Source organism: Oryctolagus cuniculus, chromosome 8 (genome assembly GCF_964237555.1).
Source record: "Oryctolagus cuniculus chromosome 8, mOryCun1.1, whole genome shotgun sequence".
NCBI classification, from domain to species: domain Eukaryota; kingdom Metazoa; phylum Chordata; class Mammalia; order Lagomorpha; family Leporidae; genus Oryctolagus; species Oryctolagus cuniculus.
Genome location: NC_091439.1, coordinates 42,505,346 through 42,528,692, shown reverse-complemented (window position 1 = coordinate 42,528,692; position 23,347 = coordinate 42,505,346). Strand labels below are relative to the sequence as shown.

General features: G+C 39.9%; 1 protein-coding gene across 17 annotated transcripts in view; it reads left to right on the top strand.

Moving 5' to 3' along the window:
- Window positions 1–23,347, top strand: part of BLTP1 (bridge-like lipid transfer protein family member 1) — a 243,901-nt gene that overhangs the window by 16,076 nt on the left and 204,478 nt on the right. For 15 of the 17 annotated variants that reach the window (XM_008267929.4, XM_070047638.1, XM_070047636.1 and 12 more), the window contains exons 3-6: window positions 4,953–5,074; window positions 8,850–8,966; window positions 11,596–11,674; window positions 14,309–14,373. In XM_008267929.4, the coding sequence (XP_008266151.3) occupies window positions 4,978–5,074; window positions 8,850–8,966; window positions 11,596–11,674; window positions 14,309–14,373 (358 nt within the window). In that variant the 5' untranslated portion in view covers window positions 4,953–4,977. Of the gene's footprint in view, window positions 1–4,952; window positions 5,075–8,849; window positions 8,967–11,595; window positions 11,675–12,613; window positions 12,774–14,308; window positions 14,374–23,347 lie in introns of all 17 variants that reach the window. The other 2 variants (XM_051819825.2, XM_070047635.1) reach the window with 1 other exon arrangement.

Sequence of the window (23,347 nt, the reverse complement as noted above, 5' to 3'; positions counted from 1 at the left end):
ATTGGTATTGTTAGTAAAACAATCTGTATTGATCATGATCTTTCAGTGGAGAGAAGCTAGATTAAAGTCAAGGTATATGTATCTTTTGTAGGAGTATCACGTGAGTGAGACTGTGTTCTTTTATTAAGAAATATCCTTAGAGCCGGCACTGTAGTGCAGCTGGTTAAAGCCCTGACCTGAAACGTCGGCATCCCATGTGGGCACCGGTTCTAGTCCCGGCTGCTCTTCCTCTGATCTAGCTCTCTGCCATGGCCTGGGAAAGCAGTGGAAGATGGCCCAAATCCTTCGGCCCCTGCACCCATGTGGGAGACTGGGAGGAAGCGCCTGGCTCCTGGCTTCGAATCGACCCAGCTCCTGCTGTAGTGGCAAATTGGGGAGTGAACCAACGGATGGAAGACCTCCCTCTCTGTCTCTCTCTCTCTCTGTAACTCTGTCTTTCAAATAAATAAAATAAATCTTAAAAAAAAAGAAATACCCAGTTATGATTTTTCATATTACTCATGGTGTTTCTGTTGATCACTTAGTTAACTCTGGATTTTGTCAAAGTTTCTCTTTTCCCCTTTGTTATTAATAAATGTTTTGGCGGGACTTTGTGATAATATGAATATCTCGTAGCTCATCAAATTTAATTAATTTTTAATTTCTTGGATTCTTTTTTGTCAAGTAGATTGTAATTCATTGCTATCATTTATTTTTATGCTTAAATTGCTCCAGATTTTGCCAATGAGAGTCTCTTAAAGCTGACCTCTGTGTCTTTTTGACATCCTCATCAAAGACTTGTCTTTACTTTCTCTGCCTTACTTTTAGAACCAGCCATTTCTTCAAGGGGATCTGGTTCTTCTTGGTAGAAATGGTTTTTAGAAGTGAAATTTTGTTTTCTCATTTTTTTGGCAGTCAGTGTTTTAAAAATATTTTTTAACACATAAAAAGTTGTATGAGGTTACTTAAAACAGTTCATGCAAAATGGGGACGTGTTGTGACACAGCAGATCAAATTGCTGCTTGGGATGCTGGCATCCCTTATCAAAGTGCTGGTTCGAGTACTGGCTGCTTCATTTCTTTTTTTAAATTTTATTTATTTATTTGAAAGTCACAGTTACACAGAGAGAAGGAGAGGCGGTGGGGTGGGGGGTCTTCTATCCAATGGTTCACTTCCCAAATGGCCTCAACGGTGGAGCTGTGCTGATCCAAAGCCAGGAACCAGGAGTTTCTTAGGTCTCCCACGTGGGTCCAGGGGCCCAAGGTCCTGGGCCATCTTCTCCTGCTTTCACAGGCCATCAGCAGGGAGCTGGATTGGAAGTGGAGCATCCGAGACTTGAACTGGCGCCCACATGGGATGCCTGCACTGCAAGATGGCAGCTTTACCTGCTACGCCAAAGTGCCAGCCCCTGCTTCATTTCTGATCAAGCATTCTTGCTAGTTTGCCTGGGAAGCAGCAGATGATGGTTCAAGTACTTGAGTGTCTGCCACCCACTCCCTATGGAGTTCTGGCTCAGCTTGGCTCAGCCCTTCTTTTGGGGTCATTTGGAGGGTGAACTGACAGATGAAAACTCTTGTCTCTCCCTCTCTTTGTCATTTTGCCTTTCAAATCAGTCAATCAATCAATCTTTAAAAAACTTCATGGGACCGGCGCCATGGCTCATTTGGTTAATCCTGAGCCTGCAGCACTGGCATCCCGTGTGGGCGCCGGGTTCTAGTCCCAGCTGCTCCTCTTCCAGTCCAGCTCTCTGCTGTGGCCCGGGAGGGCAGTAGAGGATGGCCCAAGTGCTTGAGCTCCTGCAGCCGCATGGGAGACCCGGAAGAGGCACCTGGCTCCTGGCTTCGGATTGGCGCAGCACGCAGGCCATAGCGCCCATTTGGGGGGTTAACCAATGGAAGGAAGACCTTTCTCTCTGTCTCTCTCTCTCACTGTCTATATTAAAACAAAAATCAAAATTAAAAAAAAATTTCATGAAAACTCAAAAGATAAGTTTGTTTGATGTATAAATTCTGAAATCTTTGCAGCAAAGAGTGTTCAAGAAATTCTGAAGAGATATATATTGTGAAGAAAATATGTGTGGATTTTCATATCTGGGTTCTCTGTGTCTAGTATTACTTGATGCTTCTTTTGTATCAGATTACCCACTTCCTACTTGAGGGCATTTATTAACTCTTAATCTTTATTTCTGTACTTGCTTAAAATAAATTCTTATAAAGTACTGGGCCTTTATCTGTTGATTTTTCAGTTTTTGCAAGCTCACTAATGCCCTCTTTCTACAATATCTTCAGTTGTGAGTTGTTGACATTGGTGAGCGGTATGATTTTGGGTGAGGACTTTGTGTCCTTTTAGTGTATAGATCATTTTCCCTTTGGATTTGATTAGAAACCAATTCCTTTTTTTTTTATTTTTTTTATTTTTATTTTTTGACAGGCAGAGTGGACAGTGAGAGAGAGAGACAGAGAGAAAGGTCTTCCTTTTGCCGTTGGTTCACCCTCCAATGGCCGCCGCAGCCAGCGCGCTGTGGCCGGCACACCACGCTGATCCAATGGCAGGAGCCAGGTACTTCTCCTGGTCTCCCATGGGGTGCAGGGCCCAAGGACTTGGGCCATCCTCCACTGCACTCCCTGGCCACAGCAGAGAGCTGGCCTGGAAGAGGGGCAACCGGTACAGAATCCAGCGCCCTGATCTGGACTAGAACCCGGTGTGCCGGCGCCGCAGGTGGAGGATTAGCCTATTGAGCTGCGGCGCCTGCTCTGATTCCCTTTTATGTAGATACCTGAATGTCAGGACACATCCTTCATTAAACATCCCTTAGGAGTCACTGGGTGGACCTTTAATCCTCAGTGGTATGCTGGCTAGACGAGTGTAAAAAGAATGAAATATGGCATTTTATAAACCACTATGTTTTATGTGAATATTTGGTTTCCATTTAAGTCTTTTCAAAGTCTTTTAGTTTTTTTTTTGTTTAAAAAACTGAAAAAGAAAGAGAAAGCCATGTTCTAAAGTTAGTCTCCAAATTTTAAGATGTTGGTTGACAGATTTTTTAAAGTTTTGAAGAATGTGAAAATATTTTTCTCTTCCTAAGCTATAGGAAAAAAGCATTGTGGAAAAATAGAACATTTTCTTACTTTTCTCTAGCTCTTTGCCTTTATGTTTGTTTGTTTGTTTTTTTTTTTTTTTTTTTTTTTTTTTTTTTTTGACAGGCAGAGTGGACAGTGAGAGAGAGAGACAGAGAGAAAGGTCTTCCTTTGCCGTTGGTTCACCCTCCAATGGCCGCCGTGGCCAGCGCACTGCGCTAATCTGAAGCCAGGAGCCAGGTGCTTCTCCTGGTCTCCCATGTGGGTGCAGGGCCCATGGACTTGGGCCATCCTCCACTGTACTCCTGGGCCACAGCAGAGAGCTGGACAGGAAGAGGAGCGACCGGGACAGAATCCGGCGCCCCGACCGGAACTAGAACCTGGTGTGCTGGCGCCGCAGGTGGAGGATTAGCCTATTGAGCTGCAGTGCCAGCCACCTTTATGTTTTCATATCACTATTAAAAATAAACCTTTCAGTAAGCTTCTGGTTTTTTTAGGTGTTTAATACACTTCCATAAATTATACTAAGATTTTAACCATGTGAAAATTTGAAGCATTTTAATATATTATAAATGGTGTCTGATAGTGTTGCCTCATCTAATTTTTAAGCTTGTTTTAGGATCTTTAAATATAAGAGAAAAACGTATTTAGAAAGTAGACAAGTCAATTAACTGTAGTGTTATCCTCAAAACTTTCTTGAGTCTAGAAGAAATTTGATTTTTATAGTTTTTTGTAAGAATCACCTATACTTTTTGATCTTAAAGGATTATAAATTATGTAACACTGTATGATTAGTCTCACTTTTTTCACCCCCTTTTTTCTACTTTATTTTAAGATATTTTGTTATTGGTTGTTTGGGTTAGTCATGTTACTAACTTTATTATCAGAGCAATTTTTTTCTTGTTTCTTGGATCACAAAATAAGAACTTCTATACCTTTTTATTCATTCTTGCTACATCTAAATATTTACATTGATTCTACACACACATATGTGTACACAGAAATGTGTATACACATTTGCCACATGTCTGGTCACAATTTGATAGTATATTGTCATTTATCCCAAGTACCTGATATCAGAAGATCTGTTTACGTTCCAGGGTACTCAGAGTGAATCTGATCGAGGAAGATTGTTTCCTTATGGAATAATTAGAAATACACAAAGGTGATGGATGTTAAGAGGGTTTTAGCTAACTTAATATGCAAATACAATATTATTAAATGGCAGCTTTTGGAACAAGAGTGGGTAAATTTGTTTAATGTTTAATGTAGATAATTACTATTCCCTTCCTACTGTTGAGATAGGTAGTTTGAGATGAATAATCATGCTCCTCTTATTTTGAGCCAGAATATAGTAACTGAACCTCGGTCTTACGTCATGTTTTGAATGATGAAATCAGGGTGTTACGAGTTTTGTCTTATGTTTTAGATGGAGTTCTAGATGTTTTGTTTTTCCATATATGTATATATACCATTTATATAAATTTTTATTTTATTTATTGAAAGGCAGACACACATGCATAGAGAGAGAGAGATACTCTATCTGTTTATATCCTCCCCCAAAGCCCACAACACCTGATGCTGGGCCAGGCTGAAACACATGGGTGGCAGTGGCCTAACTATTTGAACCATCACCTACTGCTTCCCAGGGTGCAGATCAGCAGGAAGCTGGAATGAATGCAGAGCCAGGAGTAAACCCCAGGCACTCAGCTATGGGAGGCAGGCATCCCAAGAATCGTCTTAACTGTTGTGCCAGACTCCAGCCTCTAAACTTTTTATTTCATCCATGAAGGAAGCAAAGTGATTCAATGAACTTTCTTTCTCCCTTATATGGCTGCTGTTGTAATTTTGTAAATCTGTGATTCTAAATTTAACCTTTGGTCTCTTATTCCTTAGATGCCTTTTTGGAAAAATTTCTGTAATGGATCAAAGGAAGAATGACAGCTTTGTCCCTAGTATCACTCAATTAGAAGATTTTCTTACAGAGCACAATTCTAATGTTGTTTGGCTCCTTGTTGGTAAGTAGTATATGTTTCCCTATACTTGATTGTATATTACAGATGGATTAACAACTGTCATATTTTAAGCAGTCATTGAGATGGAATGCTTACAATACCATTTATTTCTCTTGAGGAAAGATTTTTCTCTATATTTCTTGAATATTTTCTCTGGGAACTACTCTGGAATGCTCTTTCCTTTTTCTTTGGCCTGTCTCCTTATTTGATTTAGGGGAGCTTCCAAGAAAATTATTTTTACTGTTTCAGGTCACCTTTCCTACCTCCTGTTCCAATACACATAACACACTTACATCTTTTTGTTTGATTATAGAAGTAATAAATCCTCATAGTAAGTATAATTTTATAGTAAATACATTACATGTGTCTAATTTTAATCTCTTCCTTCTTTTTATACCTGGCAGTGGACTCTTCTTTTTTTTTTTTTTTTTTTTTTTTGACAGGCAGAGTGGACAGTAAGGGAGAGAGACAGAGAGAAAGGTCTTCCTTTGCCGTTGGTTCACCCTCCAATGGCCGCTGTGGCCGGCGCACCACGCTGATCCAATGGCAGGAGCCAGGTACTTCTCCTGGTCTCCCATGGGGTGCAGGGCCCAAGGACTTGGGCCATCCTCCACTGCACTCCCTGGCCACAGCAGAGAGCTGGCCTGGAAGAGGGGCAACCGGGACAGAATCCGGCGCCCTGATCTGGACTAGAACCCGGTGTGCCAGCGCCGCAAGGCGGAGGATTAGCCTAGTGAGCTGTGGTGCCGGCCTAGCAGTGGACTCTTCTATTAACTTTTTTTTTTTTTTTTTTAAGATTTACTTATTTATTTGAAAGAGAGGCAGAGAGAGAGAGAGAGAGAGAGAGAGATCTTCCATCTGCTGGTTCACTCCCCAAATAGCTGCAATGGCTGGAGCTGGGCCGACCCGAAGCCAGGAGCCAGGAGCCAGGAGCTTCCTCTGCGTCTCCCATGTGGATGCAGGGGTCCAACAACTTGGGCCATCTTCTACTGTTTTCCCACGCCATAGCAGGGAGCTGGATCGAAAGTGGAACAGCTGGGATTCAAACCAGCACCCATATAGGATGCTGGCTCTGTAGGCAGCGGGTTTTCCCATATACTACAGTGCCAGCCCCTCTTTTATTAACTTTTTTTTTTCTATAATGTTCTAGAAGTTTTCTGGAATTTATAAATAGTTCAGAACTTTAGAATTTAATGAGGTTTGGATGAGGAGAGAGAATATGAATGAATGAAAGTGAGAAATAGAAAAATAATACCAGAAAAGGGTGAGACTACTGAAGGTTGTTACTGTTCACAAAGATTTTATGAAATAATAGTGTTTGAGTTGAATCTTTTTTTTTTTTTAAACTTTTTTTTTTTATTTGACAGGTAGAGTTATAGACAGTGAGAGAGAGAGAAAGAGAGAGAAAGGTCTTCCTTCCGTTGGTTCACTCCCCAAATGGCCGCCAAGGCCAGCGCTACGTCAATCCAAAGCCAGGAGCCAGGTGCCTCTTCCTGGTCTCCCATGCGGGTGCAGGGCCCAAGCACTTAGGCCATCCTCTACTGCCCTCCCGGGCCACAGCAGAGAGCTGGACTGGAAGAGGAGCAGCTGGGACTAGAACCCGGTGCCCATATGGGATGCTGGCGCTGCAGGCGGAGGATTAACCAAGTGAGCCACGGTGCCAGCCCCTGATTTGAATCTTGGCATAGGAGTTAGAAATTTAGAGAAAAATAGGAAAATTAGGGTAGGTAATGATATTTGTTGATCATCTATGTGCCAAATACTCTGGACGTTTTGCATATGTTGTCTCACTTAATGCTCAGAGTAGCCTTGTAAAGGTAGGTTTTATTCTTTTCCTTTGAACATGTTGGGCATTTGAGACCTGTGTAGATTAAATACCTTGCAGTAGTTACACAGATAGTATTCTTGGAGGGAATGCTTTTGCTTCTTCCATTGCACCATGGGATATGGGGTAGGGATCTGGGTGGAGGTAAAGTATATTTAGAAGGAATTATAATGCTTCATGATTGATAAGCAGGCTTGGTTAACAGTTAAACTTTGAGTTCTGTATCTTTAGCAAAAGCAAATTATTGTAAATTATCAGTAAGGAAAGCAAAATGAAATGCTAAATATTAGTATGAAATACGACTTCATAAAAGCAGCATTGAAGCTTGCTATTTAGTTTAATTAAGGGCAGAATTCTTTATATCCAATGTGTTCCTTTTCCTGTTCTCTAGAATTTTGTGACTTTTTTCTGTTCAATATAATGCTTTTAAAGAAAAGACCACAATGACAACAAGCAGAAAAACATTAAGCAAATGTTTAATTTCTCTGTTTTACTAATAGCTTTATGTTACTGAAGATGGTGAAGGTGGAGGGCATGATATGGTGAAAAGACCATAATTCTTACTTTATTTAGTATTAAAAACATGCTTCTCAACTGACGCCTCTTGCTTTTCTAAAGGATCCATGATAGTCTGCTGCTGACGCAGATATTTTATAGTACAAATGTATACAAAATCACTTTAAATGAGAACACAGTAGTATGTCATTAAAATAACTTTTCAAAAGTTTTCTAGAATAATTTCATGAGCAAATCATTTACTACATAAAAGCAGTCCCCTTCAATCTAAACTACCCTGAGATATACTGTATTTTATTTTGACTCAAAGTAACTGCTTTGTATTATCTATATTACATAGTATTTTTAAAAAGCTTTCGATGTGATATTGCTATAAAGTTACGTATGTTGTTGCTTTACTTTCTCACAATTTAGAAAATAGTTATCCTTTTAAAGATTTATTTATTTATTTTTGAAAGTCAAAGAGAGAGAGACAGGGAGAGAGAGAGGTCTTCCATCTGCTGGTTCATTTCCCCTGATAGCTGAAATGGCCAGTGCTGGGCCAAGCCAAAGCCAAGAGCCAGGAGCTTCATTGGGTTCTCCCAGGTGGGTTTCAGGGGCTCAAACACTTGGGCCATCTTCTGCTGCTTTTTCCAAGCCATTTGATCATAAATGGAGCAGCTGGGACATGACGATTGCCCATATGGGATGCTGACATCACAGGTGGTAGCTTTACCAGCTATGCTACAACACTGGCCCAAATAGTTATATTTTAAATAAAAGAAAATTTATTCCCAAAACTACTCTTTGCATTTTGTCTTTTGCATGTTCATGGGTTAGATTTCTTGGGAATATAAATTTTGTAGGTGATTAAACTTTTCATGAAAAGATAGTCAAATTTAGAATAACATTTACTATAGCATGTTCAGTGGCATTTTTCAAAGGTAAATTATTGTCTTAACAATTTAACATGGCTTTAGACTAAAATTCTCATTTCTTTTTCCATTAATTTCTTAAAGTAGAGATTGCTGATTAAAAAAATTACTTTTCTCTGATTTGAAAAATCATAGTCCTTTCTTTTCAAGTAGGCTATTTAGGACTAGCTTGAGAATGAACTTGTATATGAACTTTTTGTCTAATGAAAGCGGATGTTTTTCAGAATATTCAGAGATAGGAGCTTTCTATTAGAAAATTTTTATGTAAGTTCAATAACTAAAATTGTGAAGCAAAGCAGTGCAAAAGGAAGCAAAAATAAATGAAGTCAGTTGTACTTGAAGCATTGCTATAATTGATCTAATTGGAATCTCTGATTTTTCTAGCTAATAAGTGAATATGAAGAAAGTTGAATAAAGTAGAATCAACCTCTGGTTTTAAAATTCTAAATATTAAATTGTAAGAGGACAAATTACCATGTGGAAGTAAGTCCTATCATTTCTGATTTTCTTTTTATTTCAACAGCTACCATTTTGTCCTGTGGATGGATTATTTACCTCACATATTACAATTCTCGGAATGTTGGCCTTATTTTAACACTAGTTCTTAACAGATTATACAAGCATGGCTATATCCATATTGGTAAGTTTAAGTGATACTGAATTTTTTTCTTCCTCATAATCTTAAGGTGTAAATTATAAATATATATGTTTATAAATAGTAGATTTGGAAATTTACCTTTGTTTCATGAAGGTTAAAATAATGCAACTGGAACTAATAAAGGATAGAATTAAAAGGGAGAGAATGATCCTGTGGGGGAAACAGGACACACAGCAGACTCATAGAATGGCAGCACTCCTGCCTCAGAATAAACCCTTGGGACATTCGGATCTGGCTAAAAGGTCCATGAGAGTCTCACAGGCATGGAAAGCAATTACACGGTGGCAAAAAACAATCTAAATGAAAGATCCTGGTGAACAAGACCCTGGCAGAAGGAACAGGTCATCTAGGAGAGAGGCGCCTTTCTCTGAAGGGAGGAAGGAACCTCCACTGTGATATGGCCTTGACTAAACAAGTTCAGAGTCAGTGAACTCAAGGGGCTCCCATAGCCTAGACAGCTCATAGCAAGAGTCTCAGGTGATTGCTGACGTCATAAATAAGAGTGCCAATTGTTAAATCAACAACGGGAGTCACTGGGTACATGCTCCCCACGTAGGATCTCTGTCCTTAATGTGTTCTACTATGAAACTTAAAAACAACACTACTAGTCGAACAATACCCTATACCTTGTGCGGTTGTGTGAGTGCAGCCTGTTGAAATCCTTGCTTAGTATATACTAAGTCGATCTTCAGTATATGAAGGTAATTGAAAATGAAACTCGATGAAGGGCGGGATGGGAGAGGGGAGGGCCACGGGAGGGAGGGAGGTTGCGGGGTGGGGGGGAAGCCACAACAATACAAAAGTTGCACTTTGTAAATTCACATTTATTAAATAAAAAAAATAACTATATAACAAACAAAAAAAAAGGAAAAAGAAAATAAAAAGAACTTAATACTTTACCCTTTTAGTATTTTTTATGTTTTACTTAAAACTATTGGTTGAACTCTGTAATTAATACACAATTACTCTTAGGTGTTTAATTAATGCTACAACTAGTACTCAAATAGTATTTTACACTTTGTGTTTCTATGTGGGTGCAAACTGTTGAAATCTTTACTTAATATGTGCTAAATTGATCTTCTGTATATAAAGATAATTGAAAATTAAAAAAAAAGCAACCAAAAAAAATAATGCAACTGGAATTTCTCTCACACTGTACTCCATGACTAGAGATGAAATACCAATTAGTTATGTCTTTTACCATGTTTTTATTTCTTTAAGGGTTTTTATAGTGAATTTGACTTTTATTTTGCTTATAAAGTAACTTGAAAGATTTAAACATACATGACATGTGGAAATAGAAAAGTCCAAATATTCTGCTGTCCAAAGAAAATTTTTAATGCTTGATATAGTTTTCACTACTTTTTAAATAAAGGGACCCAATACTTTAAAAATCTATTAAGTTAGTTGGAATCATATTGTATATTTTATTTTGTGGCCTGCTTTATTAATTTAATTTCTGACTACCTTTTAAGTGGGAAGTTTGCAGGTTGGAGAGTGTATTAGGAAGTTATGTGTTTTGGAAATTCATAAACCATTGGGAAAATGGAGTGTGGGATTGACGGGATAGAGCCATTCTCATGTTCCTTATAGTTGTCTACTTATCTCAGATTTAAGTAGGAACAGGTCATTTGAAATGTTCATATCCCATGTCACAGTGTCTTGGCTCAAGTTGTGGCTCTGTTCCCATTTCTAATTTCTAATGTATATGTTGGGGAGGCAGCCCAGAGGTAGCTTAAATAGTTGGGCCCCTGACAAGGGTTTGTGCTAGAACCTGGATTGGCTTCCTGGCTTGGCTGTTGCAAACATTTGGAGAACGAACCAGTAGATGGGAGCTCTCTGTCTCTCGCAAACACACACACACACACACACACACACCCCAAAACACAATTAGTCTTCCATTAATTTGAGGCAGTGAGTGGTTACTGTAGTGACCCAAATTAGTGCTTTGGGTTTACTTAAAGGGAATGCGTAATTAAAAGAACTATTCATCGGCGCTGCGGCTCACTAGGCTAATCCTCCGCCTGCGGCACCATCACTCCAGGTTCTAGTCCTGGTTGGGGCGCCGGATTCTTTCCCTGTTGCCCCTCTTCCAGGCCAGCTCTCTGCTGTGGCCTGGGAAGGCAGTGGAGGATGGCCCAAGTGCTTGGGCCCTGCACCCCATGGGAGACCAGGATAAGTACCTGGCTCCTGCCTTTGGATCAGCGCGGTACGCCGGCCGTAGCACGCCAGCTGTGGCGGCCATTGGAGGGTGAACCAATGGCAAAAGGAAGACCTTTCTCTCTGTCTCTCTCTCTCTCACTATCCACTCTGTCAAAAAAACAAAACAAAACAAAACAAAACAAAACTATTCATATTAAGGAGCTACTTAAGCAAATACCCTCATGGGTTCTTTAGTAGTTCAGACCATAATGGTATGAGTGGCATTTTTTGTACATTAGCGGAAGGATATTGGAAAATTTGTAAGATTATAAGAATATCAAGAAGGGAATAGGAAGAGGTTATTTAATTATTGAATAAATTACATGTGAAGATTGTTTTAAGATTGATGGGCTCTTACCTGTTAAAACAATTACATTAATTACTATTTTTTGTTTTTCTCCTATAACAGGTTCCTTCTCTTTCTCAGTTCTTTCTGGAAAAGTCATGGTTCGTGAAATCTATTATATTACAGAAGACATGTCTATTAGGTAACAAAATAGAAAGTAAAAAAAGATCCATCTTAAGCTTGAAACAATGTTCTGATTATATTTTATTTATATTAAAACTTCTTCAAATAAAACTATAAGTCAAAAATATTTTTTCTTTAGCAACTCAAACTTGGTAAACTGATTTTTAAAATGTTTTTATCTGTAGGTTAATTTATCTAAGGTTTAGGTTAGCAAAAAGTTTATCATAGTTTATAGAAATGAATAATCTCATTTCTGGATGAAAAATTGAACCATTAAATTATCTCACAATTACTGTCGATAGATTTTATGGTGGTCATTTGTTATATAAAACAAGATTCAGGGATGCTTTTAGCTCTCAACCTTAGCTTTTTTTTTTTTTTTTTTTTTTTTAAGATTTATTTCTTTATTTGAAAGTCAGAGTTACAGAGAGAGAGGAGAGGCAGAGAGAGAGAGAGAGAGAGAGAGGTCTTCCATCTGGTGGTTCACTCCCCAATTGGCCGCAATGACCAGAGCTACGCTGATCTGAAGCCAGGAGCCAGGAGCTTCTTCTAGGTCTCCCACGTGGGTGCAAGGGCCCAAGGACTTGGGCCATCCTCCACTGCTTTCCCAGGCCATAGCAGAAAGCTGTATGGGAAATGGAACAGCCAGGTCTTGAACCAGCGCCCATATGGGATGCTGGCGCTTCAGGCCAGGGCATTAACCTACTGTGCCACAGTGCCGGCCTGGCCCCAACCATTAGCACTTTGAGATAATAAATTTATAGAATTATTTAGAACTTGGTAGGAACTTTCATCTTTTAAGAAGGAAATCAATCTGATCACCACAGAAAATGACAGTATGTTTGAAGTGTTCTCTGTTCTGTAGCCTTGAAGAAAAGACTACTTTTTTTTCTGGTTTTCTTAAATGTATTTATTTATTTATTTTTAAAGATTTATTTATTTTACTTAAAATTCACAGTTACACACAGAGAGAGAAGGAGAGGCAGAGAGAGAGAGGTCTTCCATCCGCTGGTTCACTCCCCATATGGCCTGAACTGCTGGAGCTGCACTGAACCGAAGCCAGGAGCCAGGAGCCTCCTCCCTGAACCGAAGCCAGGAGCCTCCTCCTGGTCTCTCATGTGGGTGCAGGGGCCCAAGGATGTGGGCCATCTTCCACTGCTTTCCCAGGCCATACCAGAGAGCTGGATCAGACATGGAGCAGCTGGGTCCCAAACTGGTGCCCATATGGGATACTAGCACTCTAGGTGGCAGCTTTACCTGCTACACCACAGCGCCGGGCCCTGTTTTCTTTTTTTTTTCTTTTTTTAATTTTTAAAAATTTTTTTTGACAGGCAGAGTTAGACAGTGAAAGAGAGAGAGACAGGGAGAAAGGTCTTCCTTCCATTGATTTACCCCCAAATGGCCACTACGGCTGGCGCGCTGCAGCTGGCGCATTGCGCCGATCCGAAGCCAGGAGCCAGGTGCTTCTCCTGGTCTTCCATGCGGGTGCAGGGTCCAAGCACTTGGGCCATCCCCCACTGCCTTCCCGGGCCACAGCAGAGAGCTGGACTGGAAGAGGGGAAACCGGGACAGAACCGGCACCCCATTCGGGACTAGAACCTGGGGTGCCGGGGGAGGATTAGCCAAGTGAGCCACGGTGCTGGCCAGCCCCTGTTTTCTTAAAATTTGTAGCTTAGAATTGGAAAGTTTTGAATTAGTTGAGAGGTTCCAAGGTTGACAACACTCACAGTCCACTTAAAACTTTAAGAGACAACTTCTATAGCAGTCTAAAATGCTTCCTAATCAAAAGTAAAACATAAAAAAGGATCTGTAAATGCATCTTTTGGAGTGTGAGATGAAACATAATTTAAGAAATGAAGGAATAACTTTAAAAAGTTACTCTTAGTGTTATAACATCCCCCTTTCAAGATTTAAACTCTTGTTTATATCATTCTTGTACTTTTAAAAAATCATTTAAAAAGGAAAAAATATGTTAGCTCTTCATTTTCTTTTAAATTTAATCTAGCATTACATTTTTACCTAATTAGGAAAATCTAATATTCTAAAACTTCATGTTTTACCATTTTTATTTGTATTTAAAAAATCTAGTAATTTAATTTAGAGCTATGCAAAATCTTTATTTTTTTAACTACAAAATTATGAAATGTTATACCTTATAACTCTTAATTCTTCAAAAGATGTATATTTGAGTTTGATAGAGAATATTCTTAGTTTTCTTATTTGTTATCAGTTGCCTGCCCAAGATGATAACTAATTAATGACCTGAGGGAACTGGTGGTGTGCTGCAGTAGGTGAAGTTGCCACTTGGGGATGGTAGTGTCTCATATTGGCTGCGCTGCTTATGATCCAGGTCCCTACTAATGGACCTGAAAGGCATGGAAGACGGCCAAAATGTCTGGACCACTGCCACCTGTGTGTGAGAGTTTTTTGCCCTGGGTTCGGCCTGGCCCAGACCTGACTCTTGTGGCTGTTTAGAGAGTGAATCAATGGATGCAGATTGCTATTTCTGACTCTCTCTGTGTGTATGTATGTGTGTGTGTGTACATGTGTATGTGTAAGTCTTTCTCTCTCTTCCTTTCAAATAAATCAATCTTAAAAAACTGACCTAAATAAATTGTTAACTTCTCATTTTTTTTAAATTTATTATGCTTAGAATTCAAGATGGATTTATCATTTTTCGGTGGTGGAAAATGTATAACCCAAAGCAGAAGCAGCATGGTGAGTTTTTCTTTTTTCATGTTTTTAGAATGTTCAGTCATATAATCAGTTTTCTTTATGGGTATTCAAATGTTTCACATTTTATAATAGATATTTTTAAAACTTTTGGCATTTATAAAACTGATTTTGTTACTACTTGTTTGAAGAATCTTTAAATAGCTTTCTTACTGTCTGGTTTAGTTTAGTTGCTTTAGCCTATTACTCTTTCAGGGTTATTCTCAATATGACCTCTACTCTCATTTCTAGTCTCACCTCCTATCGTATCTGTGGACCTAACCCTTATTGTTGTTAATATGATCTCCCTAGCATTCTTTTTTTTTTTTAGATTTATTTAAAGATTTATTTATTTGTTTGAAAGAGTTACACAGAGAGAGAAGAGGCAGAGAGAGGTCTTAGATACTTCATATTTTTCAGTTTCTATTCATACTTATACATGATGCTGCTACAGACCATTTACTATGGTAATGATGAAGAAAAAAGGCAGTGCAGGCTCAAGTCTACTCTTTGGGTTTGCTTTTTCATTATAAGAGCCTTACCTTTTGTTATCTCAGAGTTTTCTCCTTAAATCATCAATTTTTGGCTCTAAAAGTACTCCCATTTCTGCCCTCAACTCTCCTGCTCTGAATTTACCATAGCAATGGCTTTAGGAAGGGAAGACTGACCCCTTTGTTTCCCTCCCCTTCTCTCCCCTCCCTTTACAGAGAGAAAGGAAGAGAGAGAGAGAGAGAGAGAGAGAGAGATCTTCCATCTGCTGCAATGGCCAGGGCTGGGCCAGACTGGAGCCAGGACCTTCTTCCAGGTTTCCTGCTTGGGTGCAGGAGGACCCCAAGCACTTGGGCCATTTTCCACTGCTTTCCCAGGCTCATTAGCAGGGAGCTGGATCAGAAGTGGAACAGCTTGGAATTGAAGCGGCAGCTTAACTCACTATGCCACAGTGCAGCTCTTTTTTTTTTTTTTTTTTTTAATTTTTTTTAAGATTTATTTATTTTATTTGAAAGAGTTACACAGAGAGAAAGAGAGGCAGAGAGAGAGAGAGGTCTTCCATCTGCTGGTTCATTCCCCGGATGGCTGTAACGGCTGGAGCTGTGCCGATCTGAAGCCAGGAACCAGTAGCTTCTTCCAGGTCTCATGCGTGGGTGCAGGGGTCCAAGCACTTGGGCCACCTTATACTGCTTCCTCAGGCCAAAAAACAGAGAGCTGGATCAGAAGAGGAGCAGCCAGGACTCAAACTGGTGCCCATATGGGATGCCGGCACTGCAGATGGCGGCTTTACCCACTACACCACAGTGCCAGCCCCAGTGTTGCTCTGTCTTTCCAGGATAGTGACCATCAAACTTTTGTCTCTGGAACTCTTTTTTTTTTTTTTTTTTTTTTTTTGCAGGCAGAGTGGACAGTGAGAGAGAGAGACAGAGAGAAAGGTCTTCCTTTGCCGTTGATTTACCCTCCAATGGCCGCCGCGGCCGGCGCGCTGTGGCCGGCGCACTGCGCTGATCCGATGGCAGGAGCCAGGAGCCAGGTGCTTTTCCTGGTCTCCCATGGGGTGCAGGGCCCAAGCACCTGGGCCATCCTCCACTGCACTCCCTGGCCACAGCAGAGAGCTGGCCTGGAAGAGGGGCAACCGGGACAGAATCCGGCGCCCCGACCGGGACTAGAACCCAGTGTGCCGGCGCCGCTAGGCGGAGGATTAGCCTAGTGAGCCGCGGCGCCGGCCTCTGGAACTCTTTACATTATCCTAAATTATTGAGGATCTCAATTAGCTTTTATTTATGGGAGTTACACCTATTTTCTGTATTAGAAATTAAGCCTGGGAACTTTAGAAATATTTCTCAATTCATTAACAATATTGACAACCCATTATATATCAAAATAGCATATTTTGTGAAAAATGTTTTGCAAAGCAAAATGAAATTTAATGTGTAAAGTGCATTGTTTCATATTTTACAAATCTTTTAATGTTTGGCTTAATAGAAAATATCTGGAATCACACTTATGCTTCTGTATTCGGTCTGCTGAAGATACCATGTATCATATATAGCCTTTGAAAACTCCTCTCTCCTCTCCTAGGAGAATCACTGTGAAAAAGTAAAATCTGGATATAGTTTTAGCCTTTTGGACCCTTGAAAAGGTCTTGGGACTCCCTCAAAGGTCCTCAGATCATACTTTGAGAATAATCAAGAAGATTGTAAATGGGTTTGGAGTATGGGATCAGAAGAGGATGAATTTTTCAACTTAATTTTTTATTTTTATTTTATTTGAAAGTCAGAGTTACACAGAGAGAGAAGGAGAGGCAGAAAGAGAGAGGTCTTCCATCCACTGGCTCACTCCCTAGTCGGCCAAAACAGCCAGATCTGCACCAATCCGAAGTCAGGATGCAGGAGCTGCTTCTGGGTCTCCCACACAGGTGCAGGGGCCCAAGGACTTGAGCCATCTTCTGCTTTCCTAGGCCATAGCAGAAAGCTGGATCAGAAGTGGAGCAGCTGGGTCTCGAACCGGCGCCCCTATGGGATGCTGGCACTGCAGGCAGCAGCTTTACCCTCTACGCCACAGCGCCAGCCCCAAATTCTATTAACATAAGACAGTGGATTAAACTCTTGAGTTCAGGAGGACAAGCTATATTCAAACCATAGCAACCTCCTAAGTGTTTTGTTTTTTTGTAGTTATTATGTATGGAATTGTTTTCTTCATTTCTTTTTTGAAAAGTTTGTTATCAGTGTAGAGAAATGCTACTGATTTTTACATGTTGGTTTTATATTGTACAACTTTTCTGAATTCATTTATCAGTTTTCTGTAAATAAGATTGTGTCATCAGCAAACAGTGACAGTTTGACTTCTTCCATTCCTATTTGGATGCCTTTTGTTTTATTTATTTCCTTTGCCCTATTTCTTTGGAAAGTACTTCTAATACTGTGTTGAATAGAAATGGTAAGAGCTGGCATCCTTGTCTTGTTCTGTATCTTAAAGGAAAGGGTTCTAATATTGTATAATTGAATAATGTTCACTCTGGTCTTATATATTGAATGAGTGCTTCTTTTTTTGTTGTTGTTTTAAAAATTTATTTTATTTGAAAGGCAGAATTAGAGAAAGAGAGAGGAAGAGATGGAGAGACAGATTTTCTATCCACTGGTTCACTTTTCAAATGGCCACAATACAGTGCTGGGCTGATCCGAAGCTAGGAGCCAGGAGCTTCTTCTGGGTCTACCACGTGGGTGCAGGGGCCCAAGTACTTGGGCCATTCTCTGCTGCTTTCCCAGGTGCAGTGAGCTGGATTAGAAGTGGAGCAGCCAGGATTGGAACCAGCACTCATAAGGGATGACAGCACTGCAGGCAGCAGACCCACTATAGCACAGCGCCAGCCCTGATTGTGTGCTTCTAAAGAAAATCCTCGGGGGCCGGCGTTGTGGCATGGTGGGTAAAGCAACCACTTGCAGTGCTAGGATCCCATATGGGCAATGATTTGAGTCCCGACCGTTCCACTTCTGATCCAGCTCTCTGCTATGGAAAGCAGTAGAAGATGGCCCAACCCCTTGGGCCACTGCACCTGTGTGAGATACCCAGAAGAAGCTCCTGGCTCTTGGCTTCCCATTGGTGCAGCTCTATCAATTACATCATCAGTGGAGTGAACCAACAGATAGAAGACTCCCACTGCCACCTTTGCCTTTCTGTAACTCTGCCTTTCAAATAAAGTAAATGAATCTTTAAAAAAAAAAAAAAGAAAATTCTCTGTTACAGGAAGACATTCATAACATGCTGACAGTTGTAGCCATCAAAGGTATATATAATGTGGAATATCCGTGCAGAAATAAGTAGTTTGCCTTAAGACTGATCTATCATGGTCCAGTGACAGAATTTAGAAGATAGTACATACAGGAATGAACAGACAGCAGATTAAACTTTTTAAAAATAAATTTTAAAAAAGATTTTATTGTTTATTTGAGAGGTAGAGTTATAGCCAGAGAGAGAGGGAGAAAGAAGGAGAGACAGAGAGAATCTTCCATCCACTAGTTCACTCTGCAGATGGGCACAATGACCTGAGTTGAGCCCATCTGAAGCTAAGAACCAGGAGCTTCTTCTGGGTCTCCTATGTGGGTTCAGGGGCCCCAGCCATTAGGCCATATTCTGTTGCTTTCCCAGGCCAAAGCAGAGAGGTAAATCGGAAGCGGAACAGCCAGGACATGAACCGGCTCCCAGATGGGATTCCCATGCCACAGGTGGAGGCTTAGCCCACTATGCCACAATGCCTGCCCCAGACTAAGCTTTTGATAAAAGTTACAGTATTAGTAGATCATTATCATTTATGCTATATAATATTCTTTTTTTTTTGAAAAATTTTTTTTTATCTTTTATTTAATGAATATAAATTTCCAAAGTACGACTCATGGGTTACAATGGCTTCCCCCCCCATACCGTCCCTCCCACCCACAACCCTCCCCTTTCCCACTCCCTCTCCCCTTCCATTCACATCAAGATTCATTTTCGATTATCTTAATATACAGAAGATCAGCTTAGTATACCTTAAGTAAGGATTTCAACAGTTTGCTCCCACACAGAAACATAAAGTGAAAAATAATAGATGATTTTTTTTTAAATGATGATGAAATCAGATCAGACCTATTGTCATGTTTAATCCCAGTGAGAGTCAAGTTGGGAATTGATAATTTCTTTTTTTTTTTTTTTTTTTTTTTTTTTTTACAGAAGATCAGTTTAGTGTACATTAAGTAAAGATTTCAATCGTTTGCACCCCCATAGAAACACAAAGTGAAATATATTGTTTGAGTACTCGTTATAGCATTAAGCCTCAATGTACAGCACATTAAGGCTAGAGATCCTACATGAGGAGTAAGCGCACAGTGACTCCTGTTGTTGACTTTACAAATTGACACTCCTGTTTATGGCATCAGTAATCTCCCTATGCACCAGTCATGAGTTTCCAAGGCTATGGAAGCCCCTTGAGTTCTCCGACTCTTATCTTGTTTAGACACGGTCATAGTCAAAGTGGAGGTTCTCTCCTCCCTTCAGAGAAAGGCACCTCCCTCTTTGAAGACCTGTTCTTTCCACTGGGATCTCACTCACAGAGATCTTTTTGCCAGAGTGTCTTGGCTTTCCATGCCTGAAATACTCTATGGGCTTTTCAGCCAGATCCGAGTGCCTTTAGGGCTGATTCTGAGGCCAGAGTGCTATTTAGGACATCCGCCATTCTATGAGTCTGCTGAGTATCTCACTTCCCATGTTGGATCCCTCTCCCCTTTATTTATTCTATCGGTTAGTGTTAGCAGGTACTAGACTTGTTTATGTGCTCCCTTTGACTCTTAGTCCTTTCATTATGATCAATTGTGAACTGAAATTGATCACTTGGAGTAGTGAGATGACATTGGTACATGCCACCTTGATGGGATTGAACTGGAATCCCCTGGTATGTTTCCAGCTCTACCAATTGGGGCAAGTCAGCCCGAGCATGCCCCAAATTATACATCTCTTCCCTCTCTTATTCCCACTCTTATGTTTAACAGGGATCACATTTCAGTTAATTTTCAACACTTAAGAATAACTGTGTGATAATTACAGAATTAAACCAGTCATATTAAGTAGAACAGACAAAAAAAAATACTAAGAGGGATAATGTATTAAGTTGTCCATTAGCAGTCAGGGCTATGCTGATCAAGTTACCATTTCTCATAGTGTCCATTTCACTTCAGGAGGTTTCCTTTTTGGTGTTCAGTCAGTTGTCACCGATCAGGGAGAACATATGGTATTTGTCCCTTTGGGACTGGCTTACTTCACTCAGCATGATGTGTTCCAGATTCCTCCATTTTGTTGCAAATGACTGGATTTCGTTGTTTCTTACTGCGGTATAGTATTCTAAAGAATACATATCCCATAATTTCTTTATCCAGTCTACCGTTGATGGGCATTTAGGTTGGTTCCAGGTCTTGGCTATTGTGAATTGAGCTGCAATAAACATTAGGGTGCAGACCGCTTTTTTGTTTGTCAATTTAAACTCCTTTGGGTAAATTCCAAGAAGTGGGATGGCTGGGTTGTATGGCAGGGTTATATTCCGGTTTCTGAGGAATCTCCAGACTGATTTCCATAGTGGCTTGACCAGTTTGCATTCCCACCAACAGTGGGTTAGTGTCCCTTTTTCCCCACATCCTCGCCAGCATCTGTTGTTGGTAGATTTCTGTATGTGAGCCATTCTAACCGGGGTGAGGTGAAACCTCATTGTGGTTTTGATTTGCATTTCCCTGATTGCTAGTGACCTTGAACATTTTTTCATGTGCCTGTTGGCCATTTGGATTTCCTCTTTTGAAAAATGTCTATTGAGGTCCTTGGCCCATCTCTTAAGTGGGTTGTTGGTTTTGTTTTTGTGGAGTTTCTTGATCTCTTTGTAGATTCTGGTTATTAACCCTTTATCTGTTGCATAGTTTGCAAATATTTTTTCCCATTCTGTCGGTTGTCTCTTCACTCTCCTGACTGTTTCTTTTGCAGTACAGAAACTTCTCAATTTGATGCAATCCCAATAGTTGATTTTGGCTTTGACTGTCTGTGCCTCCCGGGTCTTTTCCAGAAATTCTTTGCCTGTGCCAATATCTTGAAGGGTTTCTCCAATGTTCTCTAATAACTTAATGGTGTCAGGACGTAGATTTAGGTCTTTAATCCACGTTGAGTGGATTTTTGTGTAAGTTGTAAGGTAGGGGTCTTGCTTCATGCTTCTGCACGTGGAAATCCAGTTTTCCCAGCACCATTTATTGAATAGACTGTCCTTGCTCCAGGAATTGGTTTTAGATCCTTGATCAAATATAAGTTGGCTGTAGATGTTTGGATTGATTTCTGGAGTTTCAATTCTGTTCCATTGGTCTATCCATCTGTTTCTGTACCAGTACCATGCTGTTTTGATTACAACTGCCCTGTAGTATGTCCTGAAATCTGGTATTGTGATGCCTCCGGCTTTGTTTTTGTTGTAGAAGATTACTTTAGCTATTCGAGGTCTCTTGTGCCTCCATATAAATTTCAGCATCATTTTTTCTAGATCTGCGAAGAATGTCTTTGGTATCTTGATTGGGATTGCATTGAATCTATAAATTGCTTTTGGGAGAATGGACATTTTGATGATGTTGATTCTTCCAATCCATGAGCATGGAAGATTTTTCCATTTTTTGGTATCCTCTTCTATTTCTTTCTTTAAGGTTTTGTAATTCTCATCGTAGAGATCTTTAACGTCCTTGGTTAAGTTTATTCCAAGGTATTTGATTGTTTTTGTAGCTATTGTGAATGGGATTGATCTTAGCAGTTCTTTCTCAGTCATGGCATTGCTTGTGTATACAAAGGCTGTTGATTTTTGTGCATTGATTTTATATCCTGCCACTTTGCCAAACTCTTCTATGAGTTCCAATAGTCTTAGTAGAGTTCTTTGGATCCTCTAAGTACAGAATCATACCGTCTGCAAAGAGGGATAGTTTGACTTCTTCCTTCTTGATTTGTATTCCTTTGATTTCTTTTTCTTGTCTGATGGCTGTGGCTAAAACTTCCAGAACTATGTTAAATAGCAGTGGTGAGTGTGGGCATCCCTGCCTGGTGCCAGATTTCAGTGGAAATGCTTCCAGCTTTTCCCCATTCAATAGGATGCTGGCTGTGGGTTTTTTATAAATTGCTTTGATTATATTGAGGAATGTTCCTTCTATACCCAATTTGCTTAGAGTTTTCATCATGAAAGGGTGTTGAATTTTATCAAATGCTTTCTCTGCATCAATTGAGATAATCATATGGTTTTTCTTCTGCAGTCTGTTAATGTGGTGAATCACATTGATTGATTTGCGAATGTTGAACCATCCCTGCATACCAGGGATGAATCCCACTTGGTCTGGGTGGATGATTTTCCTGATGTGTTGTTGTACTCTATTGGCCAGAATTTTATTGAGGATTTTTGCGTCTATGTTCATCAGGGATATTGGTCTGTAATTTTCTTTCAGTGCTGCGTCTTTCTCTGGCTTAGGGATTAAGGTGATGCTGGCTTCATAGAAAGAATTTGGGAGGATTCCCTCTTTTTCGATTGTTCTGAATAGTTTGAGAAGAAATGGGATTAGTTCTTCTTTAAATGTCTGGTAGAATTCAGCAGTGAATCCATCTGGTCCTGGGCTTTTCTTTGTTGGGAGGGCCTTTATTACTGTTTCAATTTCTGTTTCAGTTATGGGTCTATTTAGGTTTTCTATGTCTTCATGGTTCAATTTTGGTAGATTGCATGTGTTCAGGAATCTATCCATTTCTGATAGGTTTTCCTGTTTGCTGGCATACAGGTCCTTGTAGTAATTTCTGATGATTCTTTTTATTTCTGTGGTGTCTGTTGTTACGTTTCCTTTTTCATCTCTGATTTTATTGATTTGGGTCTTTTCTCTTCTTTTTTTAGTTAGTTGGGCCAATGGGGTGTCAATTTTGTTTATTTTTTCAAAAAACCAGCTTCTCGCTTGGCTGATTTTTTGTAGTGTTTTTTTTGGATTCAATCCTGTTAATTTCTTCTCTGATTTTAATTATTTCTCTTCTCCTACTAGATTTGGGTTTGGTTTGCTGCAGTTTTTCTAGGTCCTTGAGGTGCGCTGAAAGCTCATTTATTTGGTACCTTTCCAATTTCTTGATATAGGCACCTATTGCTATAAATTTGCCTCTCAATACTGCTTTTACTGTATCCCATAAGTTTTGATATGTTGTGTTGTTGTCTTCATTTACTTCCAGAAAGTTTTTGATTTCTCTTTTGATTTCTTGAATGACCCAGTGTTCATTCAGGAGCATGTTGTTCAGTCTCCATGTGTTTGCATACTTTCTGGGGTTTCCTGAGTTGCTAATTTCCAGCTTCATTCCGCTGTGGTCTGAAAAGCTGCATGGTATGATTCTAATTCTTTTAAATTTGCTGAGACTTGCTTTATGGCCTAGTATGTGATCAATCCTAGAGAAGGTTCCATGCACTGCTGAGAAGAATGTGAAGTCT